The sequence below is a fragment of the Ptychodera flava genome (assembly GCF_041260155.1).
Source record: "Ptychodera flava strain L36383 chromosome 3 unlocalized genomic scaffold, AS_Pfla_20210202 Scaffold_27__1_contigs__length_13241970_pilon, whole genome shotgun sequence".
NCBI classification, from domain to species: domain Eukaryota; kingdom Metazoa; phylum Hemichordata; class Enteropneusta; family Ptychoderidae; genus Ptychodera; species Ptychodera flava.
In genome coordinates this window covers 12,789,459-12,811,509 of record NW_027248281.1, presented here as the reverse complement: position 1 = coordinate 12,811,509, position 22,051 = coordinate 12,789,459, and the positions used below count along the sequence as shown (strand labels likewise).

General features: G+C 38.2%; 2 protein-coding genes across 2 annotated transcripts; both read right to left on the bottom strand.

Moving 5' to 3' along the window:
- Positions 1-7,087: 7,087 nt before the first annotated feature.
- Positions 7,088-11,066, bottom strand: LOC139126326 (transmembrane protein 145-like). Its single transcript, XM_070692399.1, has 4 exons — positions 10,833-11,066; positions 9,830-9,950; positions 9,441-9,590; positions 7,088-7,423 (listed from the first exon to the last, which is right to left on the bottom strand). The coding sequence occupies exons 1-4, from the start codon at positions 10,934-10,936 to the stop codon at positions 7,328-7,330; spliced, it is 471 nt and encodes a 156-aa protein (XP_070548500.1). The 5' UTR covers positions 10,937-11,066; the 3' UTR covers positions 7,088-7,327.
- A 559-nt stretch (positions 11,067-11,625) lies between these two features.
- On the bottom strand, positions 11,626-21,804 carry LOC139126405 (transmembrane protein 145-like). The gene is made up of 10 exons (XM_070692468.1): positions 21,180-21,804; positions 20,678-20,754; positions 19,948-20,028; positions 19,198-19,305; positions 18,353-18,518; positions 17,515-17,586; positions 17,024-17,173; positions 16,527-16,605; positions 11,937-12,105; positions 11,626-11,631 (listed from the first exon to the last, which is right to left on the bottom strand). Exons 3-10 carry the CDS (start codon positions 20,002-20,004, stop codon positions 11,626-11,628), a joined length of 807 nt encoding a protein of 268 aa, XP_070548569.1. The 5' UTR covers positions 20,005-20,028; positions 20,678-20,754; positions 21,180-21,804.
- Between the last annotated feature and the right edge of the window lie 247 nt (positions 21,805-22,051).

Below are 22,051 nucleotides of genomic sequence, written 5' to 3'. Positions count from 1 at the left end.
GGGCAAGCCAATAGAGCTAGAGGTCTGAATTTTGGCATATATGGATTAATTAGCAATACAATGGGTTTTTTTTTTCAAAATGTCACGTGACCTTGATGACCTTTGACCTTGAATATGCATATATATGCATAACTCAGTAACCACAAGTTCTTTACGCTTCAATTTTGATAGGATAGTAGACCTTAAGATGTCACATCTTGTACCTCATTTATTATGCACATATGTATTTCTTGGCTGGCCAATACAGCTAGAGGTCTGATCTTTTTTCCCGATTTAGAACCATAACTTAGACATGCCTCTTGTTTCAAAATGGGAACAATGACATCGACCTATGTGTCCATAGATCTGAACATATACACTCCAGTGATACTTCTTAATGACCTCATTTCCCTGCCCCATCAAGACTAATACTCCTATTACAAGTGGGGACTATGTCAATGTCAATGACTTGTTACTTCTATACAGAATATTATCTCACATAGTGAGTGTCTGAATATTATTCTGAATTGTATTCCAAAGCACATTCTGAAAGGACTCTTCTGGAATATACAGAATATTATCTCACATAGTGAGTGTCTGAATGTTATTCTGAATTGTATTCCTAAGCACATTCTGAAAGTAACTCTTCTGAAAATTTCACATTCTTTGCCACTGCACCATCTCCCTAATACATACTGATGACCCACGGTGTCCACTCAAGTCTCACTTTGATTATTATTAGCACCAGTTCAACAATAGAACAACACAAATTATCGCCAGGCAATTATTGTTGGCATATCACATATTATTGTTTGTGTTGAAATAGAATACTGGTGTGTAATTTTAATAAAACAACACAAATCATTGCCAGGCAATTATTGTTGGCATTACGCGCGCATGTTATTGCTTGTGTTGAAATAAAGTACTGATCTGTAACTTTATATTTAGGAATTAAATATTCCATCTGTCGCAATCATGGAGATTGATCTCAACACCTGCACCGTTAAAGAACTGGAATACTTACCTGGTGTTGGAAGGAAGATTGCAAAGAAGATGGATAAAATGCATCAGAATACCGTAACGGTAAGATCACGTATGAAATGGTCTGCTCGATACCACGGTTCACCCCTTCAGATAAATTTATGGAGATGGCTGTTTTCGAAACTAAACGGAAACACCAATCTTCACCACCGACACAAACTAAAGGTGCACATGCCATAATCCCACCTACTCAGGGGAATTGGACAGTGAATCCGAAGGGAGTGAAAAAGGCAGCATGGAAGAGTGGATGGATAGGGTAGATAAACTGACCCAACAACATGAAGCTACCCGAAGACGTACATGGCGGGAACTTCCACAGGTAGGTACCAGACCCTCCGACTATGCCAGCCAACCAACAATACAATCCCAAAGACCGTACTATGGTGAACAAGCACGGGAGAGTTGGCGAAAACGTTATTCAAATCGGAGAAGGCAAGAGAGGTTAGATTTCTGTGATTATCCACCAGACCATCGGGAGTTTCCAATGTCTCATCAGCCGACACCCGACCGATATCCTCCAACCACTGGAGAGTATTATGGGGGCTATGAGACAGAAGTACCAAGGGAGCCAGCATACTACAAGCGTCGTAGAAGGACAGATCGATATCCACCATCTATTCCCGTATCAGTGCCCAAGACTTTGGTGTATGATGGGTCTGGTAATTGGAGAGCGTTTCAACTGAAGTTCACCAAGTTTGCTGAGACGCAAGACCTGTCCTTCAGTGACTGCAAGAATTATCTGTGCTGGTGTCTGGATGGCAAGGCAAGTGATTATTACACCATGATCACCGAGCGTAATCAGGAGATCAGCTACCATGAGTTGATAAAGAAGATGGAGAAGCGATTCGGTTCACGAGATCTTCCCGAATCGACCCAGCTTCAATTCGCCCAGTCAAGACAACATCCTGACGAAACTTTAGAAGAATGGGCAGGTAGAGTATATTCTCTTGCAGCACGTGCCTTCCGGGATTACAGTGACGCTACCTTGGAGCAACAGGCTGTAATGAAGTTCTGTCAAGGATGTAACGATCGTGAAGCAGGTGAGTCGGTAGCCAACCAAAGACCTGCGAGCATCAAGTCAGCCTTGGACAGTATCAAATGGTACCAATACAACCATAGAGAAATATTTGGTGCCAGAACCAGCAGAAGAGAAGTGCGGTTTGTTAGTCCAGAGCCAGAAAGGACGAGGGACACTTATGAAGTGCGGTTAACATCCCGTTATGACCAAGAACGAAAGAGGTCACCTTCTCCAGAACAACGCATGAAGTTCCAAGCTAGTAAAACAGATGGAACAAGTGCAATGGAGGGGAGGATGTCACGCATGGAAGCCAGATGTCTGCTATGAGTGCGACACTACAGACTGTAACGTCCCAATTAGCAGAACTAACAAAGGTGGTAAGTCGAAAACAAGCTCCTGGAAGCCGATCACCATCTCCAAGAAATCGAGGCTGCTATGGTTGCGGAGAAATTGGACATTTCAAAAGGGACTGCCCACACCAAAATCCAAAGAGGGCAGAAGCACCTGAAAAGAAAACATTGTCCAAGCCGTTAAACACCAAAGGGTCAAATCCGGAGGCCTGAGTTTGGCCCATAGCGATACCAAGGGCCTCAATGCTTCTAAGGAAGAAAAGAGTTTCACCGAAACAGCACCACCTAGTGAGCTGGAAAAAGTCTGTGAGAAAAGTGTGTCACCAACCTCTACAGGGGTGACACCAGGTGATAAAGACAGACTAACAACTGAAGTACCTCCAAGCTCTGATGCAAGGGATGAAACCAAACAAGCCAAGGAAGCAACAACAAAGGTTGAACATCAAACTTCGGAAGCTTCACTGGCAGAGGCAAATTCCAAAGAGCAAGAGGTCATCCAAACTATTGAAGCAGATAACAAACCTACAAAAAAGGTTGTTATCAACTCAACAGACACAAGGGACAACACCGAACATGCCATGGAGGTAAGTGACACATCGAATAACGAACAACTAAATTCACATGTTCCATTGGCAAAGGAGCCAGAGGTTAATGTCACCTCAACAGATATTAAGCCTGTACCAGAGGTTGTTGTGGATGTTGTCCGATTACCAACTGACAGTCCTGAAGGTAAGAACCCTAAAGCTCGGCTGGTAAGTGGGCTAAACGGAACTGGAGTACCAAAGATACAAAGACCAACAGGATACAGTACTCCAGTTACAGGGGCGGCCGAAAAAGGGACAATGAGAGACGAGAGGGACTGGCCTTGGGATCCAGGTGGCCTTTCCAACATCTCTACAACACAAGAACGGATGAAAAGAGATTACGACCTTCGGGTGAAAACGCACTCCTATGAAGCTGGTGATCCTATCTATCTGCTGGACGCAGGATCTGCCAAAGGGAAGTGTCGCAAACTTTGTTCGCCTTTGAAAGGTCCAGGAATCATTATTGCTAAGCTCACACCCTACCTGTGACTTTTGCTATGAATGGTTCCATGGAGCGTGTGTGAACGTTACACCAAACGATGTAAAGACACATGACATCTTTACATGTCCAAACTGCAGGTAAGAACACCCGGCATGCACACAAATTGGCAAACGTTAAGGTGTAACTAACATGTACTCCGAATTACTTCTCTTTTCACAGAGACAATGGAGCACTCCCGGCGACATCGTGGGAGTGAGACACGTAACCTATCTTGGGCTGAGGTGGAGGAAGCCGACCAGGACCGGATCCTCCTGCCGCCCAAGAGGTTAGTGTACGGGATCGGTATGGCCAACGTCCCTTATCACCGGAAGGAGAGGATGCTGATCCGCCAATACCAACTGGCTGTCCAGCGTAATCACTGGCGCTGGGTAGAAGACACTCGGAGGGAGGCAGACGTAGTGTTTCCTGAAGAGTGGCTATATCGGCATCTTCTCCATCGGGATCCAAAGAAGAACAGGATCCCGAAAAGGCATAGAGCTCATCCACCAAGTTCTTCCACGCATGAGTCCTGCCGTGATGTCCGCTTGAAGACCCAACCCGGCTTGACAGTTGTCAAGCATATACTTCGAGCATCAGGGGAGGTCATCGAGCTATCAGAACATCACGGCACCAAGAAGGACTCTCCCTCCAGAGGAATATCATCAACATCCAGGGGAGTTTCACCATCAAGACCAGCTTCGCCCCAACGTAGAAGGAGGGATCAACCCCCAGCTAAGGACAGCGAACGGGCAAAGCCACCTGCACCCCTGGCTCGTACTTCCGAAGAAAGGCAGCGTCAAAACATCAGACCTGCAGCTGCAACAACATCAGCATCAGCAACTCGACCTGGGGAAAAAACTAGCCGTCATGGGCAACCTCCGTTGTATTCATGGAATGCCTAGCCTCGCATGAACATTACGCATTTCCCCTCACCAACAGCAGAATGATCCATACCGCCGAAGCCTAAAGACTTCTCAACGTAAAGCCTCTGCGGAACCACCCAGTACAACAAAGACTTGGTAAGTCCACCGAGTTTAATACACTGGGTAACACTATACACGGTAAGGTCTACTAACTCTATCATGCCAATCGTGCAAACCTATCTTGTATCGTGCAGACCTAACGTGTACGGACCTAACGTGTCTAAAATGTCTAACGTGCATGTCATTTTAGGTTCTCCACATGAGTCAATATCTATCATGCCAATCATGCAAACCTGTCGTGTATCGTGCACACCTAACGTTTACGGACCTAACGTGTCTAAAATGTCTAACGTATATGTCATTTTAGGTTTTCCACATCGGTCAAAATCTACCCTGTTAATCATGCTAACCTATCGTGTATCGTGCAAACCTAACGTGTACGGACCTAACGTGTCTAAAATGTCTAACGTGTATGTCATTTTAGGTTCTCGACATGGGTCAAAATCTATCATGCCAATCGTGCAAACTTATCGTCTATCGTGCAAACCTAATGTGTACAGACCTAACGTGTCTAAAATGTCTAACGTGCATGTCATTTTAGGATCTCCACGCGAGTCAAAATCTATCATGCCAATCGTGCAAACCTATCGTGTATCGTGCACACCTAACGTGTACGGACCTAACGTGTCTAAAATGTCTAACGTGAATGTCATTTTAATAGGTTCTCGACATGGGTCAAAATCTATCATGCCAATCGTGCAAAAATTGAATGAGTGAAAGTTCTGACACATTTCCATGAAATCAAGGATAGATATTTGTACTGTCGTTTGTTGATAGTTATAATTTTCAACACGTCTGTATCATTTCAGGTCATAAAGTCAACACTTGACTCATTCCTTTAGCAATGACTCACACTTCAACCTCTGCATAATTAATTCTTCAACACAAAAGTCACTTTTCTTTAGCTATGGTACCTCCACTCTCTCGAAAGAAATTATGACACCTTCAATATCCATGTATCATTGATACAAGAAGTATCCAGAAAGACCAAATGTACAAATATAGTGTAAAATAAGTTTTGCATCTGCCTAAATTTTTAGGGGTACCTAGAAAGAAATTATTTGATAAACGATATTAATTGCTTGGTATGCTTTTCACAAAACTGATGCAGAATGAATGAATGATGGTAACAAGATACAGGAGAATCAGAATTTGATTTATTTGATCATTTCTTCCCGACCTTCCTTATTTTTCATTTTCGGACAAATAATAGTATAATATGGAAGGGATTGAGAGATATCAATCCCCAACTCTTTCTGTATATTAAAAACAAAATAACTGAAAAACCATGGAGAGGCTTAATCATGTCATGGTCTCCAAACCAATTCTGTAAAACAGTTTACCCTAATTGTCTTTTTGGGAATGTTCAACTTTGTAGTCAACTTGCTGTGTGTATTTCAGGCGAGATAAACACTTGCGAGTGTAAAATTGGCGTCATCCTCATACTCACTTCAGCTTCACAGGGCTGGTATGGATTTTGAGTGTGGGATGCTGCAGTGTCATATTACTTCTGTCACTACACTGACGACAGTCAGATCTTTATTCCCAACAGTACAATCATCATATCATGCATTTCCAGTTACACAAACACTGCTGCAACATAATCGGGAACTATTTCATTCAGCAAGGTTCTGCGAAGCATCTTGTTTATAAAAATAAAGTTAATATTCCACTTCAATCAGTTTTCCACCTTCAACAAGGCATGAACTGTACGGTATGTGCCTTGTCAAACACAAGCCAACCCAAAGTTGAACTCCACATTAGAAACAGTTCTCATTCTGAATTGTATTACATTGTATTACTGTAAGATAGTATTTCCATGAAACTAATGGCAAATATTTTATCTTATTATACACCTACTGCCGTAATCTATGGGAGTTTGACCGTCCAATAACTTTCCGTATTTTGTATAGTACGCGGAGTCCCAAATATGGGAGACGCGCGGTAGCAATTTTATTTCAACAATCGTGCGCGTTCCGCTCATATCGCGCGTGCCGCATCCCTCAAAATTTACCATAGAATTAGTTTATACGGACGATTAATGGGGGAGGTGTATTTTAATAGGGTAATGTCATACACAAAATACGGCCCTGTATGGACGAGGGCTCAGTGAGTGATGTATTGGACGAGCCGAATAACCTATAATATCATGCACCATGCTAACCAAGTTGCTTTGAGATCTTGAAAGCAGGGATGCTTTCACAGTAACTATACCATGGCTTAGAATTTGGAAAAGGGTATGAAAGCTGTAATCATCTGCACTCCCACTACGTTTTTTCTCTTCCCTTTCCTATATCCATCGGCAAGCGCCATGCACTCTCCTTTAACAACTTTACTCTCATCATTGGTAACAAATTCTATCCCCCTTCTGATCAAATAATCAAATAAAGTAAAAAAGTAAAGAAAAAGTATTTCTCTCTGATACAAGAAAAAAATGAAATGCTAGCCCACCAAAACAATCTCTCCTAACACTTTGTTTTCTCATCACACACTATTTTTATTAATTTATTTGATTATTCATGTTTTTCTTGCATCTAACAATTGACCAAATACAACATGCCAGTATACTATTATCATCCATTAATAACAGTCTTGGTAAAAGATGACGTTTACAGAAAACTACTAAATGAAGCACACGCACACAAGCAATGTTTGGTTTTGTACATTTATTATAAGTTAACAATAAATATTTACACAGGCAGAACTTCCGTCAGTTTCGTTTGATGGCCCAGGTTAAATGAGATTAATGGTTGCAATGTCCTGTACAAAATGGAACATTGAATGAGATGTTTTGTGAGTCGTCAATTGAGCAGTCAATGTTCCAAAGAAATGCTCTAGATGGTATAAAAATCTTGATAGTTGCTAAGATAACCCGAATGAAAATGACGGCCTTAATATTCCTTAATGACGACGTTCCTTAGTGCCCACAGACCTTCCCGTTCAATCCATGCATCCAAGGTGATGCCTGATGACACAGCGGAGTCTCCCTGTTAGAAAAAAAATATCACGAACAAGTCATTGACAATGACATAGTCCCCACTTGTAATAGGAGTATTAGTCTTGATGGGGCAGGGAAATGTGGTCATTAAGAAGTATCACTGCAGTGTATATGTCGTTGTTCCCAATTTGAAACACATGAGGCATGTCTAAGTTATGGTTCTAAATCGGGAAAAAAGATCAGACCTCTAACTGTATTGGCTTGCCAAGAAATACATATGCGCATAATAATGACGTACAAGATGTGACATCTTAAGGTCTAATATCCTATCAGAATTGCAGGGTATGATATAAAGGACATAGCACTTGTGGTTACGTATTTATCGACATAAACGTATATTTCAGGTCAAAGGTCATCGAGGTCACATGACATTTGGTCAAAAAATTTCTATCCTATAGCTATCCCTATATACCAAAAATCAGACATCCAGCTCTATGGGCTTGCTCAGAATTAGATATATGCATAATTAATGAGGTACAGTATGAAGCATCATAAGGTCTCCCATTATACCTTATATGAAGGGTGTACCACTTGTGGTTACTGAGTTATGGACAAATATGTATATTTGAGGTCAAAGGTCACCGAGGTCACGTGACATTTTGTCAAAAAAATTGTATTGCTAAGTTATCCCTATATACCAAAAATCAGACCTCTAGCTCTATTGGCTTGCTCAAAATTAGATATGCACATAATTAATGAGGTACAATATGTGGCGTCATAAGCTGTCCCATTATACCATACATGAAGGGTGTAGCACTTGTGGTTACTGAGTTATGGACAAATATATAAATTTGAGGTCAAAGGTCACCAAGGTCACATGACATTTTGTCAAAATATCTGAGATATCTGCTTGAACGGATGGACTCACGGACGGACATAACCCAATCTATAAGCCCCCTGGACTTCATCCGTGGGGACTAAAAACTGTGTCACTGCATCCTTTTTGCAATATGAATACGAAGAGAAACTAAATTTTTATTTTTCTTGGCCTTATACATGGAAGTCTATGGACTGCCTTATACATGGGTGTCTATGGACTGCCTTATACATGGGAGCCTATGGAAACTGCCTTATACATGGGAGTCTATGGTGGTGAAAACTAAAAGGTCCTATAACACGGCCAAATTTGATCGCATTGTGAAAAAAATCGACGTGCATCTGTATGGGGTAGGGAACTATCCTTGTGCAAAGTTTGAAAGAAATTGACCTGGGCATGTCTGAGATATCTGCGTGAACGGACGCACGGACGCACACAGGCACGGACATGACCAAACCTATGAGTCCCCCCGGACGGTGTCCGTGGGGACTAATAAAATGATAGGGAATGTGCCATCAGTTATTGTTGAATGAAGCATGTCGAAAAATGAAAGAAAAAGAGACTGAACAGTTTAAATGCCAGAAAATTATCAATTATCAATATTGCAACATTAGCATAAAATCTATGGACATGGCTTAAAATTGAAAAAGTGTCAATTTCAGAAAAACATACACAGACAATATTCCTACAAAGCTACAGTGCATTGTCAAAGGTGAAAAAATATCTGTTCTAATTGTCACTTAGATCTTATCCACATTTTATGTTTCATGCAGGGGGGAAACACCCTCATTTACTTGAGTATATCAATGATGTCATGGTGACAAAAAGCTACCAAAGCCAAGTTTCATTCAAAGCTTGACTCATAGGTTAGATTTCGACAATACAATTTTGTCCAAAATACTATGCAGATGGTTGCAATGTTTCAGTGATAGCAATATCTTATTTTACACATGCCAAAGCAAACATTTAATTGTAAACTATCAGTTGAACAATAACAGTAATTAAGCTGAAGGAATTCATCAATTTTTTTCTTGAAAACACTTCAAAAAAAGATTAAAACTGTTGCAAATTCAGTCATTTCACTAACAGATTAAATACAAACAATAAGGACCATGGTGTAATGATGTCTTTAGGTGATGGGGTGAAACTAGGAATAACACTATCAGTTGTGGTTAGATTCTATAAATACCTGACTTTGTTCTGCCTGCTTGACTTTAGGAGTTTTGTCTGTAACAAAGAGATCAGTAAACTTCAGATTTGTGATCTGCCCAGCTTCAGCCTTCAATACAGATGGGGTACCAGTGTACGCTTCTGGAAAATATCCCTTCTGGCTATCAATCTGTAAGATAAAGTTATTGTAATTTATCCTAAGGTAGATGATCATTGACAATTGATTTCTCATTGATGACAGGAGAGATTGGCTTTGGACATATACTGCATTTTTGATGACATATATTGACTTTTCAAAATAGATCTCTGAAACACTTGGATTCAAATCAATGCATTCATTTTTTTTCGCCTTTGCTTGCATCCAAGGGAAGACAGACTAGAGGGAATATTTTTTTGAAATCCACTGACCTGTGTTGTCTTGATGTTGAATGGGAAGTTCCTGTTAGCAGCATTTGGTCTGGTCAGTATCAGGAAGAAGATATGTCCAATACAGATGACAACTCTCTCAATTGCATTCACAACCTTAGCTCTGGAATAGATAATATTACATACAACTACTGTTTTATTTGCTGATCAAATAATAACAAGAATGTACAGTACATGGACGCTGCCATGACTGGGTATCTTTGAATGCTACTGTTCATGGCAGAGCTGATGTGATGCATATAAATACTGGTCAGGAATTTTTGACAGCAGCAAAAAAACTGATTATCATACTTAAACCAGATTCAGATTGAGTTCTCACTAAAAATTTGGAATTGTGTGAACAGCTAATATTAAGACAGTGTGTAGAGTAAATGGCTCCCCAGTGGTAGGGTATGTTTAAATCATAGAAATTTTCAGGTTTAAGCAATCAGCATAGCTAAGGTCTTCAAGTGCATTTAGTTTGCAGACATTTCTTTCAAGTTTACTCATCAGATTGAGCATAACAATCTTCCACTAAACAAAATAAATTTAACTTTACAAATATCCATTGAGACCCAAGTTGCAGAATCTAGCATTGTTATTGATGAAATTGTCTCTTGATCAGGGCTACAGGGAAATATTTACATCATACAACTCAACCATCAAACTTTACGATAAGTACAACTGTTTCTCAAAGAAATGTGGCCATCTTTGAAGGGAAGCAGTCTGAGAAGTCGCTTAGAACATACTCCAGGGTGAAAGGGTAGCTCAATAAGAATGGGATTAGCATAAAGATGGGATTAGATTGATAAGAATGCAATTAGATTATGAGATGAGAATGGGATTAGATAAATGAAGATGGTTCATTGTCAATGTCAGACTATACCAGTAGTTTCTCCATTCACAGTTGAACAACACAATTATTGTGCAATACATACAGTAACTGAGAAGCATTGTAATTGACAGCATGTCAATGCTAACAGACAATGTGCTGGTATGAACTTACCTAACCCAGGCATCGATAGCATAGTTGCAGACAAGGATAGTCACAGGAGTAGCCAGCCACCAGAAAGAGAATACCACACCAAACTGAACGTAGAATTCTACCATGTCAGGGTGATGTTTGATGGAGAAGTAGATGGCATAGTGAGTCCACACAAATCCTGGACAATGAAATGATATAATGCTGTGAATTGGCCATATTCATGAACACTGAATGATCTAACTTACATGGTGATGTTTTTATTGGTGTAATCAAATCCACAAATTTACTAAACAAAGTACAATATAAGCAATCTTATGCCGAGATTTCTCTCCTGAAATGCCACATATTTGTAAACAAATATGGCTTTTTTCCTACCAGTAAAAGTGGTATACTTTGAAGCTTAAAGCATATACCAGTACCACCAAAACTACAAGAATGTAAGGTCAAGTAGAGATCATGACACTGGCCAATGATGATGAATGTAAGAAAGTGGTATGGCACAGTCATACTAGATCAATGTTAAGATCATGAAGTCAGGTGAGATTAACCAGTCATGGAGAACTATGAGAATCGAATGGAAAGTTCCTGTGAAAGAATTTCTAAAAAAAAGCAAGCAGCATTGAATTTAAGGTAGTATGCACCTCGAAAGTGAAAGACTTAAACTGTTGCTCTAACTTTCCTCAAGGAATCTTTCAATCATTCTCTTTCCAAATCAAGAATAAATTTAAGGGGTACCGTGCAAATTTTGGTACTAGAGAAACAAATTACCCAAGATCTACCGATATTAGAATTCAAAATGGCCGCCATCCCTGTGTTAACTCTATGGAGAAAAATAAAAAAAATTGAATTTCGAAAAAGTAAGCCAGTGAAAAGTTTTCTTTCACCAAGAGCTTTAAAATGAACCCCCACATGTGGTATGTCAGAAGAGAATTGTAAAAGTTTGAGAGTCCGAATGTCTGTCCCCGAGGTGCGTTCTACCTTAAAAGAAATACGCATCACTGTATTTAATGTGCATGCTATTATTAACAGTTTGCATCCTATGAGATGATTGTTGTAGTTTCAAAAAACACTGATTTGTTAGTTGGTATTTAAGTCCTCATATCTGTTCCAGGACAAAACACTTACCAATGAATACAGTCCAATCAGTCCATAGCCGGCATAAGATTCATATTTGTAGAGAACATCTCTTGGGTCAAACATTGTTTCCTCACAGAAGTACAGAGCACAGTACACAATGGTGTATACTGTCATGAAGACTGCCAGCTTTGTCAAACTCACTTCACTCAGTTTACCTCTGTTGAAATGAAAACACATGTAATTTTTAGTCTTTCTTTGATTTGTTTATAAATCAACAAAGAGTAAATACATTGATGGTATATTTAAGTAACAACAATTTTATTGGGCTGAAATGTAAAAGAATTAAGAGTTCAATCATAATGCAGAGCAATAAAGTGAAAAATAAAGTAAAAGAAAGACATAGATCAAGTAAAAGGGACTATACATGTATGTCAACCTGATGAGTAACTTATGCTTGCTTTTCAAATACCTTGTACGTTAGGCTGGAAAGTACTGGGATTTGTTCTCCTTATATAAATTTCATTTTGTAATAAATGTTGAACAGTAATTGTATTATCATTGTACCGGTACTTTGCTAGCAACAACAGACGTAAACTTGAATTTTGAGGACACTCAGTAAAAGTGAAATATCACAGCAGTATCCTTTATTAAAGGAAAATAAAAAATACCGCCAATGATACGGTGTTGCTCACATTTGATCTGAATTGGTACATTTTAGTATTGGTACCAAAGATCAACGATGAATGTTGTTTCTATCTGTTCAGTGCAGCAAAATTCTACATTGATGTTATGACAATGATTTCTACACAGTACAACCAGAAAAACAAGAATGACAAAAGCAAATAAGGTCTTCAACATAGGTACTGGAGGTAAACTTTAGAAACATGCATACCAACTTCTACATCAATGGGACAAGCAGATCCTACATACATTAGCAAATGGCAATAAAAAAGTCAGCCAGAGAAGGCTTGACAAAAAGAAAAGGTGAGAGAGTGGGGAAATGTACAGTAGGTGAGTTATTCACAACCTTGGGGATTTTTTAAATGTTATCAGTGCTGTCATTGGAATGTAAACAGCACTTAAGTTAGTTGCAGATGGTGAAATGCCTTCCACTGTGGGGGTGATTATGACATCTGGAATTATCCTGGATCAAAATTTCTTATCAGTTCTTGTGTGTCTTATATGGAAAAGTTGTAAACATTGGTCCAAAATGAAAAAAATAAACTCAGGTTTGTTTTCTGGATCAAATTTCACTACAAATTGATACCAAATATGACAAAATTATGTTCACAGCTTTAACCACGGTCTCACAACATATCCTGGGTTGGTATAGGTCATTTAAGGTCACAGACTAAGAAAAATAGCGTCAATGACACTGTAGCTCCCATCCTGGACTATTTAGTGTTTGTTCTCTGGTCAGATATTTGAACATGTGTGAAAGGGATAAAGTGCATGAAGTGAAAATACTTAAATGAAATGTACTGGAGACAGTGAAATATGTTTAATGTAATTATTCAGAATATAAAATGGAAAAAATACAGAATTAGATATATCGAATACTGTGATACAACCATTAACTCAACAAGTCATTTACAATGACATAGTCCCCACTTGTAATAGGAGTATTAGTCTTGATGGGGCAGGAAAATGTGGTCATTAAGAAGTATCACTGGAGTGTATATGTTGAGATCTATGGGCACATAGGTCTATGTCGTTGTTCCCAATTTGAAACACATGAGGCATGTCTAAGTTATGGTTCTAAATCTGGAAAAAAGATCAGACCTCTAGCAGTATTGGCCAGCCAAGAAATACATATGCGCATTATAAATGAGGTACAAGATGTGACATCTTAAGGTCTAATATCCTATCAAAATTGGAGGGTATAGAACTTGTGGTTACTGAAATATGCATATATATGTATAATCAAGGTCAAAGGTCATCGAGGTCACATGACATTTTGAAAAAAAAATATATTGCTAATTAATCCCTATATGCCAAAAAATCAGATCTCTAGCTCTATTCGCTTGCCCAGAATTAGATGTGTACATAATTAATGAGGTAAAGCGTGTGTTGTCATAAGGTCTCCCATCCTACTAAATACAAAGGACATAGCACTTGTGGTTACTTATTTATTGACATAAACATATATTTTAGGTAAAAGGTCATCGAGGTCACATGACATTTGGTCAAAAAATTTCTCTCCTATAGTTATCCCTATATACCAAAAATCAGACATCCAGCTCTATTGGCTCGCTCAGAATGAGATATGCGCATAATTATTGAGGTAGAGTATGTGGCGTCATAAGGTGTCCATTCATACCAAACATGAAGGGTGTAGCACTTGTGGTTACCGAGTTATAGACAAATATGTATATTTGAGGTCAAAGGTCACCGAGGTCACGTGACAATTTTGTCAAAAAAATTGTTTGCTAAGTTATCCCTATATACCAAAAATCAGACCTCTAGCTCTATTGGCTCGCTCAAAATTAGATATGCACATAATTAATGAGGTACAATATGTGGCGTCATAAGTGTCCCATCATACCATACATGAAGGCTGTAGCACTTGTGGTTACTGAGTTATGGACAAATATGTATATTTGAGGTCAAAGGTCACCGAGGTCACGTGACATTTTGTCAAAACAATTGTTTTGCTAAGTTATCCCTATATACCAAAAATCAGACCTCTAGCTCTATTGGCTCGCTCAAAATTAGATATGTGCATAATTAATGAGGTACACTATGTGGCGTCATAAGCTGTCCCATCATACCATATATGAAGGGTGGTAGCACTTGTGGTTACTGAGTTATGGTAAATATGTATATTTGAGATCAAAGGTCATCAAGGTCACATGACATTTTGTCAAAATATCCGAGATATCTGCGTGAACGGATGGACTCACGGATGGACGAACAGACGGACATGACCCAATCTATAAGCTCACTGGGCTTCATCAGTGGGGACTAAAATTGTGTCACTGCATCCTTTTTGCAATATGAATACGATGAGAAACTAAATTTTTATTTTTGTGGCCTTATACATGGGAGTCTATGGAGATCTGCCTTATACATGGGAGTCTATGGGCGTGTAAACTAAAAATATGCAAATTTCACCACGGTTTGCCCAAATTTGGGAAAGGTCACTCCTATGCACTTCCATACCAAGTTTCAAATCAATCGGACTTGTGGTTTCAGAGCAGGAGATTTTTTGACCAAAAATGGGAGAAAATTACAAAAAAATTCATGAAAAATAGCAAATCCAAGATACTGACCCAAGATGCGCACAATCATTTCATGTCAGCTCAAAGTACTTACATGCTAATTTTTCATGTAATCTGCTCAGTGGTTATTGAGTTTTTTCAATTTTGACTGTTTTTACATTTTTTCACTTAATTTGCATATTTTTGGCAATGACAACTTCATTTGAACAAAATCTCATCTACAGCCCATCATCCATGTACACACCAAATATCAAGATGAAATGTACAGCGGTTTTGGAGTTTTTGATGTTGACGGACAGACATACAGACATACAGACATACAGACACACAGGCATACAGACATACAGACAAACATACATACAGACATTTTCCTAGCCTATAAGAATAGCTTCCATTGCCATATATACATATGGCTATGGGAGCTAATAATTACCTAAATAATACAAATTTGGGGTTTCCCAACACTCTGAGCAGAAGATAACATCCTTCAGGACTTTTATACCAAATTACAAAGCTATCAGACAAGTAGTTTTTGAGAACAAGTTTTCTTGACCAAAAATGACAAAATTGTTTTAAAAAATGTTTTCTTGACCAAAAATGACAAAATTGTCTTAAAAATACAAATTTGCATATTTCTGGACAATTTCCATATATCCAACTATTGCCATCCCTGGGCATCTGTATACCAAATATCAAAGCTATTAGATTAGTAGTTTTTGGATAAAAAAATTTTGACCAAAAATTCGGAAAATTGCCCCAAAATTACAAATATGAAAATTTCAATTCAATTTGTATAAACTTGACTGAGGTCATCCTGAGGAACATGTATACCAACTTTCAAAGCAATCGGACAAGTAGTTTCAGAGAAAAAGATTTTTTGACTAAAAACTGAAAAAAATTACCCCAAAAATAGAAACATGCAAATTTCATCCCAATTTTTACACACCTAATGTAGAATACCTACAGGAACCTGCATGCGAAGTTTCAACCCAATCTGACCAACGATTACAGAGTTTTAGCACTTTCCAGGGTTTTTCCTTTTTTCCCCTATTTGCATATTTTTGACACTGACAAGTTCATTTGAACAAATTCACATCTCCACCCCTAGGTGCACCTGTACACCAAATACTAAGACAGTAGGTGCTGCGGTTTAGGAGTTTTTGATGTGGACGGACATACATACATACATACATACATACATACATACATACATACATACAGACATGCAAATGGTATGCAAATGAACTGATTCAGCTTATACGATAACCTCACATTGGTATACCAAATGTGAGCTAAAAATGGTTGATAAAAGGTAAGAAGATGAGGGCAACCCATCATAACAGACTGGGCAGTTTATTGTCAATAATCTGAACAGTCAATTGTGATTTTCAGTGGATTTTGAAAAAAGCTTATCTACCTTGTAATTGTAAATCCTTTGCCAAGCAAAATAATTGTCAAGATGAAGACCAGAATTCCTGCTGATTCAATCAAGTTTGCTGGGGAATACATAAGAAAATAGACAAAGAAAACAGATAAATAACAAAAAATCCATCGGTCATATATTCACTCTTTTCAATCAATACAATTTTGTTTTTCTGTCGATTGAATAGACTGGACTAAGAAAACTGCAAAATTCATACAATATTGTCAAGGCTTTGATGATTTTCTGTAATATTTGTGAAGCAAAGAAATATAGTTGAAATAACAATTCTAATAAGTTTCCTTTCATTCTATTGTACTGGATTCCTGCACCATGAGTTACTACATGTTATTTATGGACTGGGTAATCTCAAGTAATATAAATTATATTGACGGAGGCATGGACACAAAATTTACAAAGCAGTACATGGCATATCTGTCATTTCAGCTGACCTCTGTAACTAACTTGCCATACATTTTAAATCCCTCACTTACCAAACATTTCCAATCCAGGATACGGTAAACCTGTCTTTCCGTACATGCCATATGCAATTGTCATCAGAAACAAACTGGAAAATTCCGCCAATACTGAGAATGCAAACAACTTGTATGTAGAGTGTAGAAATCTCCGTTCAGACAGAATCTCTGTAAGTACAACACAGGGTATTTCAAATCAAATTAAATCACCATTAAATGATATATTGTGTGAATACATGCATAGTGTGCATTTACTGTATGAATATTTCTCTATTTTGTATGATATGGCCATACTTGTGAGTGTCATTAAAAGCCACCCTGACACTGCGCTGTCAATACTATTCAGCAATCACAAAGTATTCAACAACTAAAATTTTATTAGGTAAATTTTCACGCTATTCCTGAAAATCACTCAGTGCAGTAATGCTTTCTGTAACATCAGTAAGAATACAAAAATCTGATTTATAACTTGCCAAGACCAGTAATATTTTGACAGATACATTACTTACTGGAAAATCGGATGGTGATCACAGACAGGAAGAAATACAAAACCATAAACACCAAATTGGTTTCCAGAATATCTGAAAGATTAAAAATCAGAAAAAAAAATTATCATTGTAGGACCAGTAACAGGAAAGTTTGATAATGCTTGCTCAAATGTACAGAAGATGTACCGGTACACTCTATGCAGCCTCTACTCAGTACACAGAGTGTCCATCAAATGATGTATTTTATGTGTGTTGTTCTTGTCTGTTATGTAGTCTCTTGTAATATTGAAGTACCCTGCCTTCACTCTTTCAATGCAGACTGTATCATCTGTGTAATGTACATTTTACTTTAAAAAGACAGTTGGCCACTTTTGATCAGTTATTCATTCTCGCTATGGTTTCATTTATCATGTCTAACACCGAGGGAATATATGCATGGTCACCCATTGATTCAGTATCATTCAACATGTCAAACAATGTATATTATAGTATCTCGTATCAAACAAAATTCATGGAAAATGGCCAACTTTGTCCTTTTAAGGGTTCTCAATCATGTTACCAGGGTTGCCCTGAGAATATCAATACAACTGTGTTACAGGACAACATAAATGCTTCAAGGGATTCCAACACAATTTGCCTAACCTCCAAAACCTTAGCAAAACACAGGCAGATATAAAATAATGAAAATAAAAATTCTTGCTAACCATTTATTATTTCACAGAATATGATTTTTTCAATTTACTGAATCATAAAATGAATCAAAATAGTATATCATCAAGTTTCAGTTATCTTTAATTTACTCTGCACTAATGTGTAAGGTTTTCATCACTAGCATTGCTATGACTTTTCTGATACTTACATCTTTCATCAGCTGAGAAGTGTTTATCCCACAACTTGACACCGTTGGTCATAGTAATGTTATAATCAAAGTCCATAGCTACATCAGAATAACAGTTACTCATCACCAAGTACCACCAACGTGCACGGGGTGTTTGAAAGGAGCGACCACCAACACAGTGCATCCACTGAAAATAGAATTCATCTATAATGGTGAGTACAGTCCACAAGATGTCAGACATTGCTGATGGTTGACTTTACAAGACAATCTTACCAATGGAATTTACCAAAACTTGTGTCGTAAGGTCATAACTATAAATTTGAGAATTTAACAGGGGCGCTAAAAAGTCAGTTTGTTAATACTAGATTCCAAAATCTGAATGCTAAACTTATTCTACACAAAGAATATACTCTATTTGAATTTATGTCAATGTAACAAGTAATTTCTGATCATTTTCAGCATGATGATTACTTCTACCAAAATGTCCGTTACCACCATCTTGCACTGACATGACAAGTTACTATAGCTATTCCATTAGATATCAAACCACTGTGTTTCACTCTATAACATATCGGTATTTCCGGAAGATAGTGTTTCCTTTTTTCATAGTAGTGTTTTCACACATTTCATGAATGCAAAGCTTGAAATGTTTGTGATGAGGAAAAAGCAGTGGACAAAGAGTCTCTCCTCTGACTCATGATATTTCTGATATCTTTATGTTAGCATAGGAAGGTTTGGAAAGTTCTTGCACAATGAATACAATATACCAGTACAATATACACGTAATGCGTGAAATTTGCCTGTATCAAAGAGAACTTTACTGAGCCAAACCGGCAAAGCTAACTGATGACCTAAAACTGAATTACCTCAATGCCATCGGAGTCAGTCACTTTCTTGCATCCATTATACCCATCAGTCAATGTCAGCTTGGAATTGTGAGTCCCTGGAATTGCTTCCTTCTTATCACCACAAGTCTGAAGAGAATTGACAAATGTAGTCAATGAATAAAGGCGAACAAAGCTGTGTAGTACAACGGTCCCTCTATCACGTGGTAGTACACTAAAACACGGCATTGGCCTAGAGGCTCATAATCTCATAAGCATACTGGTACATATTAAAGTTCCATAAGCTGTATCTTTTGGCTGTTTTTTCAGAACTTTTGTTTTGTGATTTCCCTACACTTTCTGCTATGAATCTCTAAACTGTAATTTAATGCCAAGTATTTAACATTATCAACACAATCTATATGAGTATAATCTACATTGTTATTGTTGAAAATTGTATTCAAGTCCGGACTAGAATTCATTTGTAAACAATCAACAATGATCACTACAAACATACATGCTGCGTTGACAAAAACAATACTTGAAATTTCAGCATGACAAACGGATTAGGGTCAGACATGATAGTTAATATATAGAAGCAGAATACTGAAAAACTTGCCACAAGTTACAGCTTATGTCCCTTTAAGTGACCTGAAAACTTATTTCCACAAATTTTCGAAAATGTATGAATGCTAGATATGCGTAAAGAAATTTGAATTGGAACTGCTTAACATTTGAAAAGGAAGCTACTTAAACATCATTTTATTCCCGAAAAGCCAGCAAAACACCTACCAAGGTATCTTCATGTTGTCGGATATACGGCCATTGGTCAGGTTCATCATTAAACATCAGTAACTTGTAACAACAGTTTTCCTACAGCAATGAGAAGGTAAAGTACAGTGGATTCTAGTGGTTATGATGGACCATTTTTGTATTTCCCGATGGTCAAACTAAAAAAATTACTTTCTTGGACCATGTCCTACAGACAATTTCTTGCCCCATCCCTTTATCAAAAATATCAACAAGTTGACCCCTCAGACTAAGATGTTGTGGATATAAACAATATCGCCTCAACACACCACTGCACTGCATTATCACATAGAATATCAGTTTACTGATAACAGCTCAAAGCACCATTCAGTTCATAGTAAGCAAAACATAAAGACAATTTGGTATGGCATCCCCATGACCTTTGAACCATGGACATAGACTGACAAAATCTGCAGATGGATGTCAACTGATAAGTTTATGGAATATGTTTCACATTTTGAAGTTGGCTCACACAGACTCCAAAAGCTTTGTGACAACAAACATACCAATAGTAACGTTAACAGATATTAAAATTAAAGCGGTATTCTGTAGTTGTTTATTTGTAAAAAAGGCATATTCCCGATGAGATTTCACAGTAAAGCAATATCATGTTAATGGGTTCAAATATAAAGTTTGCAAGGTGTGAAATAGAGAGCTAAACACACAGAACACCATTGTCAGTGTATTACATTATCAGTATGATGATACTTACGGCTTTGTACTTAATTTCATAGTGGAGCGTTCCCTTTTCATTCGGCTGGAAACAAACCTATCAATGAAATTGAAGTTCTGAAAAGGAGAGAAAACAGAGGAGTTATATTCAAAGTCAGTAACGAGTTGAAATACATATGATAATCATACGACAATCCCGTTTGTGGTTTGGGGAAATTTGGAGTCGTGACCTTTTCAAAGTTCAGATCATGTTGAATGAACAATGTTGATTGGTTTTGAATGCCGGAAGTACGGTATGCTACCACTATGTGATTTATTGTATTAGTATAACAACTGACTCTTCATTCAATTTGATTTGTTATTTGTGTCCTGTACAGGTGCAGTAAGTGCGGGGAGAAATTAATGATGCTTGTTCAGGCAAAGAAAGTTAAAACAGTGATAAAATTGAACCCTCCATGTGAATCGCGGTTTACACTTCACCATTTAGTCGACCAGTCAGTTTACGGCTGATGGGACATGTGATTAGAAATACTGAAACTTACCGAAGCCGTTTTCATATGCCCTTGGATGATTTTTGCATAACCGGGGGCGATGAGAAGCATCTGAATTACTAGGATACAACCTAGCATCCAAATGCTACCAAACGTCAAACTTGTCGACTTCATCACGCGATTTCGATACAGAAACACAGCATGCCGCTGACTTTAGGAAGTTTTGGTTCCATCAGAAAGAGCATACGAGGACCTTCGTCTCTGAACAGTGCTGAGAGAAGAATGAATATGTTCTCCGCGTCGCGTCGCAACGTCGCAAACAAATCGTGTCGTCACCAATGGATGGAACGAAACTTGGACGCGAACTTGTTTCGTCACACACCTCCGTCACCATTGGAACATCGAATGGAACCATCATGCATGGCATCACTGTTCGTTGCCTCTCCAGAGGGCGCCGTCTATGACCTTTGGCTTTCCAGAGACGCGGTCAAAAGTGTCAGGCACAGTGATCTTACAAAATCTACATGGCTTCGTTCGCTTTGCTGCCACTAGCGCCAGCCTCCGAAACTTCAGGTAATTGGGAATTTTACCCATCATCAACAAGGACCTTCCTCAACCGCAGAAGATGCAAATCTCCATAGACTGAGTTGTTCAAGCGACGAGTTGAAGTTAGGCTCGGTTTTAGAATCGATTTCGGATTCAATAATCGTTAAAACAAGTTTGCAGGAACATTTACGGGTCATCTTTCTTTAGTTATTGCTTAATTTCTTTTTATTATCCCAGTGGAGTTATTTATTGCGCTAACCTCTGTATAAAACATTTTTAAAGAGACATAGCAACAGCTAACAACATACCAAAAGAGGGCGCCATTCCTATCGTACCACCACAGCCACAGCCGATTCATGTACCATTTATCTACCTCG

What these genes read in the sequence shown, in the direction of transcription:
- LOC139126326 (XM_070692399.1), bottom strand. Translation starts at nt 10,936, where the DNA reads ATGGTAGAATTCTACGTTCAGTTTGGTGTGGTATTCTCTTTCTGGTGG. An exon ending in GCTATCGATGCCTGGGTTAG is followed by an intron (nt 9,951 to 10,832) that starts GTAAGTTCATAC and finishes TATCTATTCCAG; the next exon opens with AGCTAAGGTTGTGAATGCAA. An exon ending in TCAACATCAAGACAACACAG is followed by an intron (nt 9,591 to 9,829) that starts GTCAGTGGATTT and finishes TTTATCTTACAG; the next exon opens with ATTGATAGCCAGAAGGGATA.
- LOC139126405 (XM_070692468.1), bottom strand. Translation starts at nt 20,004, where the DNA reads ATGTTTAATGATGAACCTGACCAATGGCCGTATATCCGACAACATGAA. An exon ending in CTTCTCAGCTGATGAAAGAT is followed by an intron (nt 17,587 to 18,352) that starts GTAAGTATCAGA and finishes TTAATCTTTCAG; the next exon opens with ATATTCTGGAAACCAATTTG. An exon ending in GATCACCATCCGATTTTCCA is followed by an intron (nt 17,174 to 17,514) that starts GTAAGTAATGTA and finishes TTGTACTTACAG; the next exon opens with AGATTCTGTCTGAACGGAGA.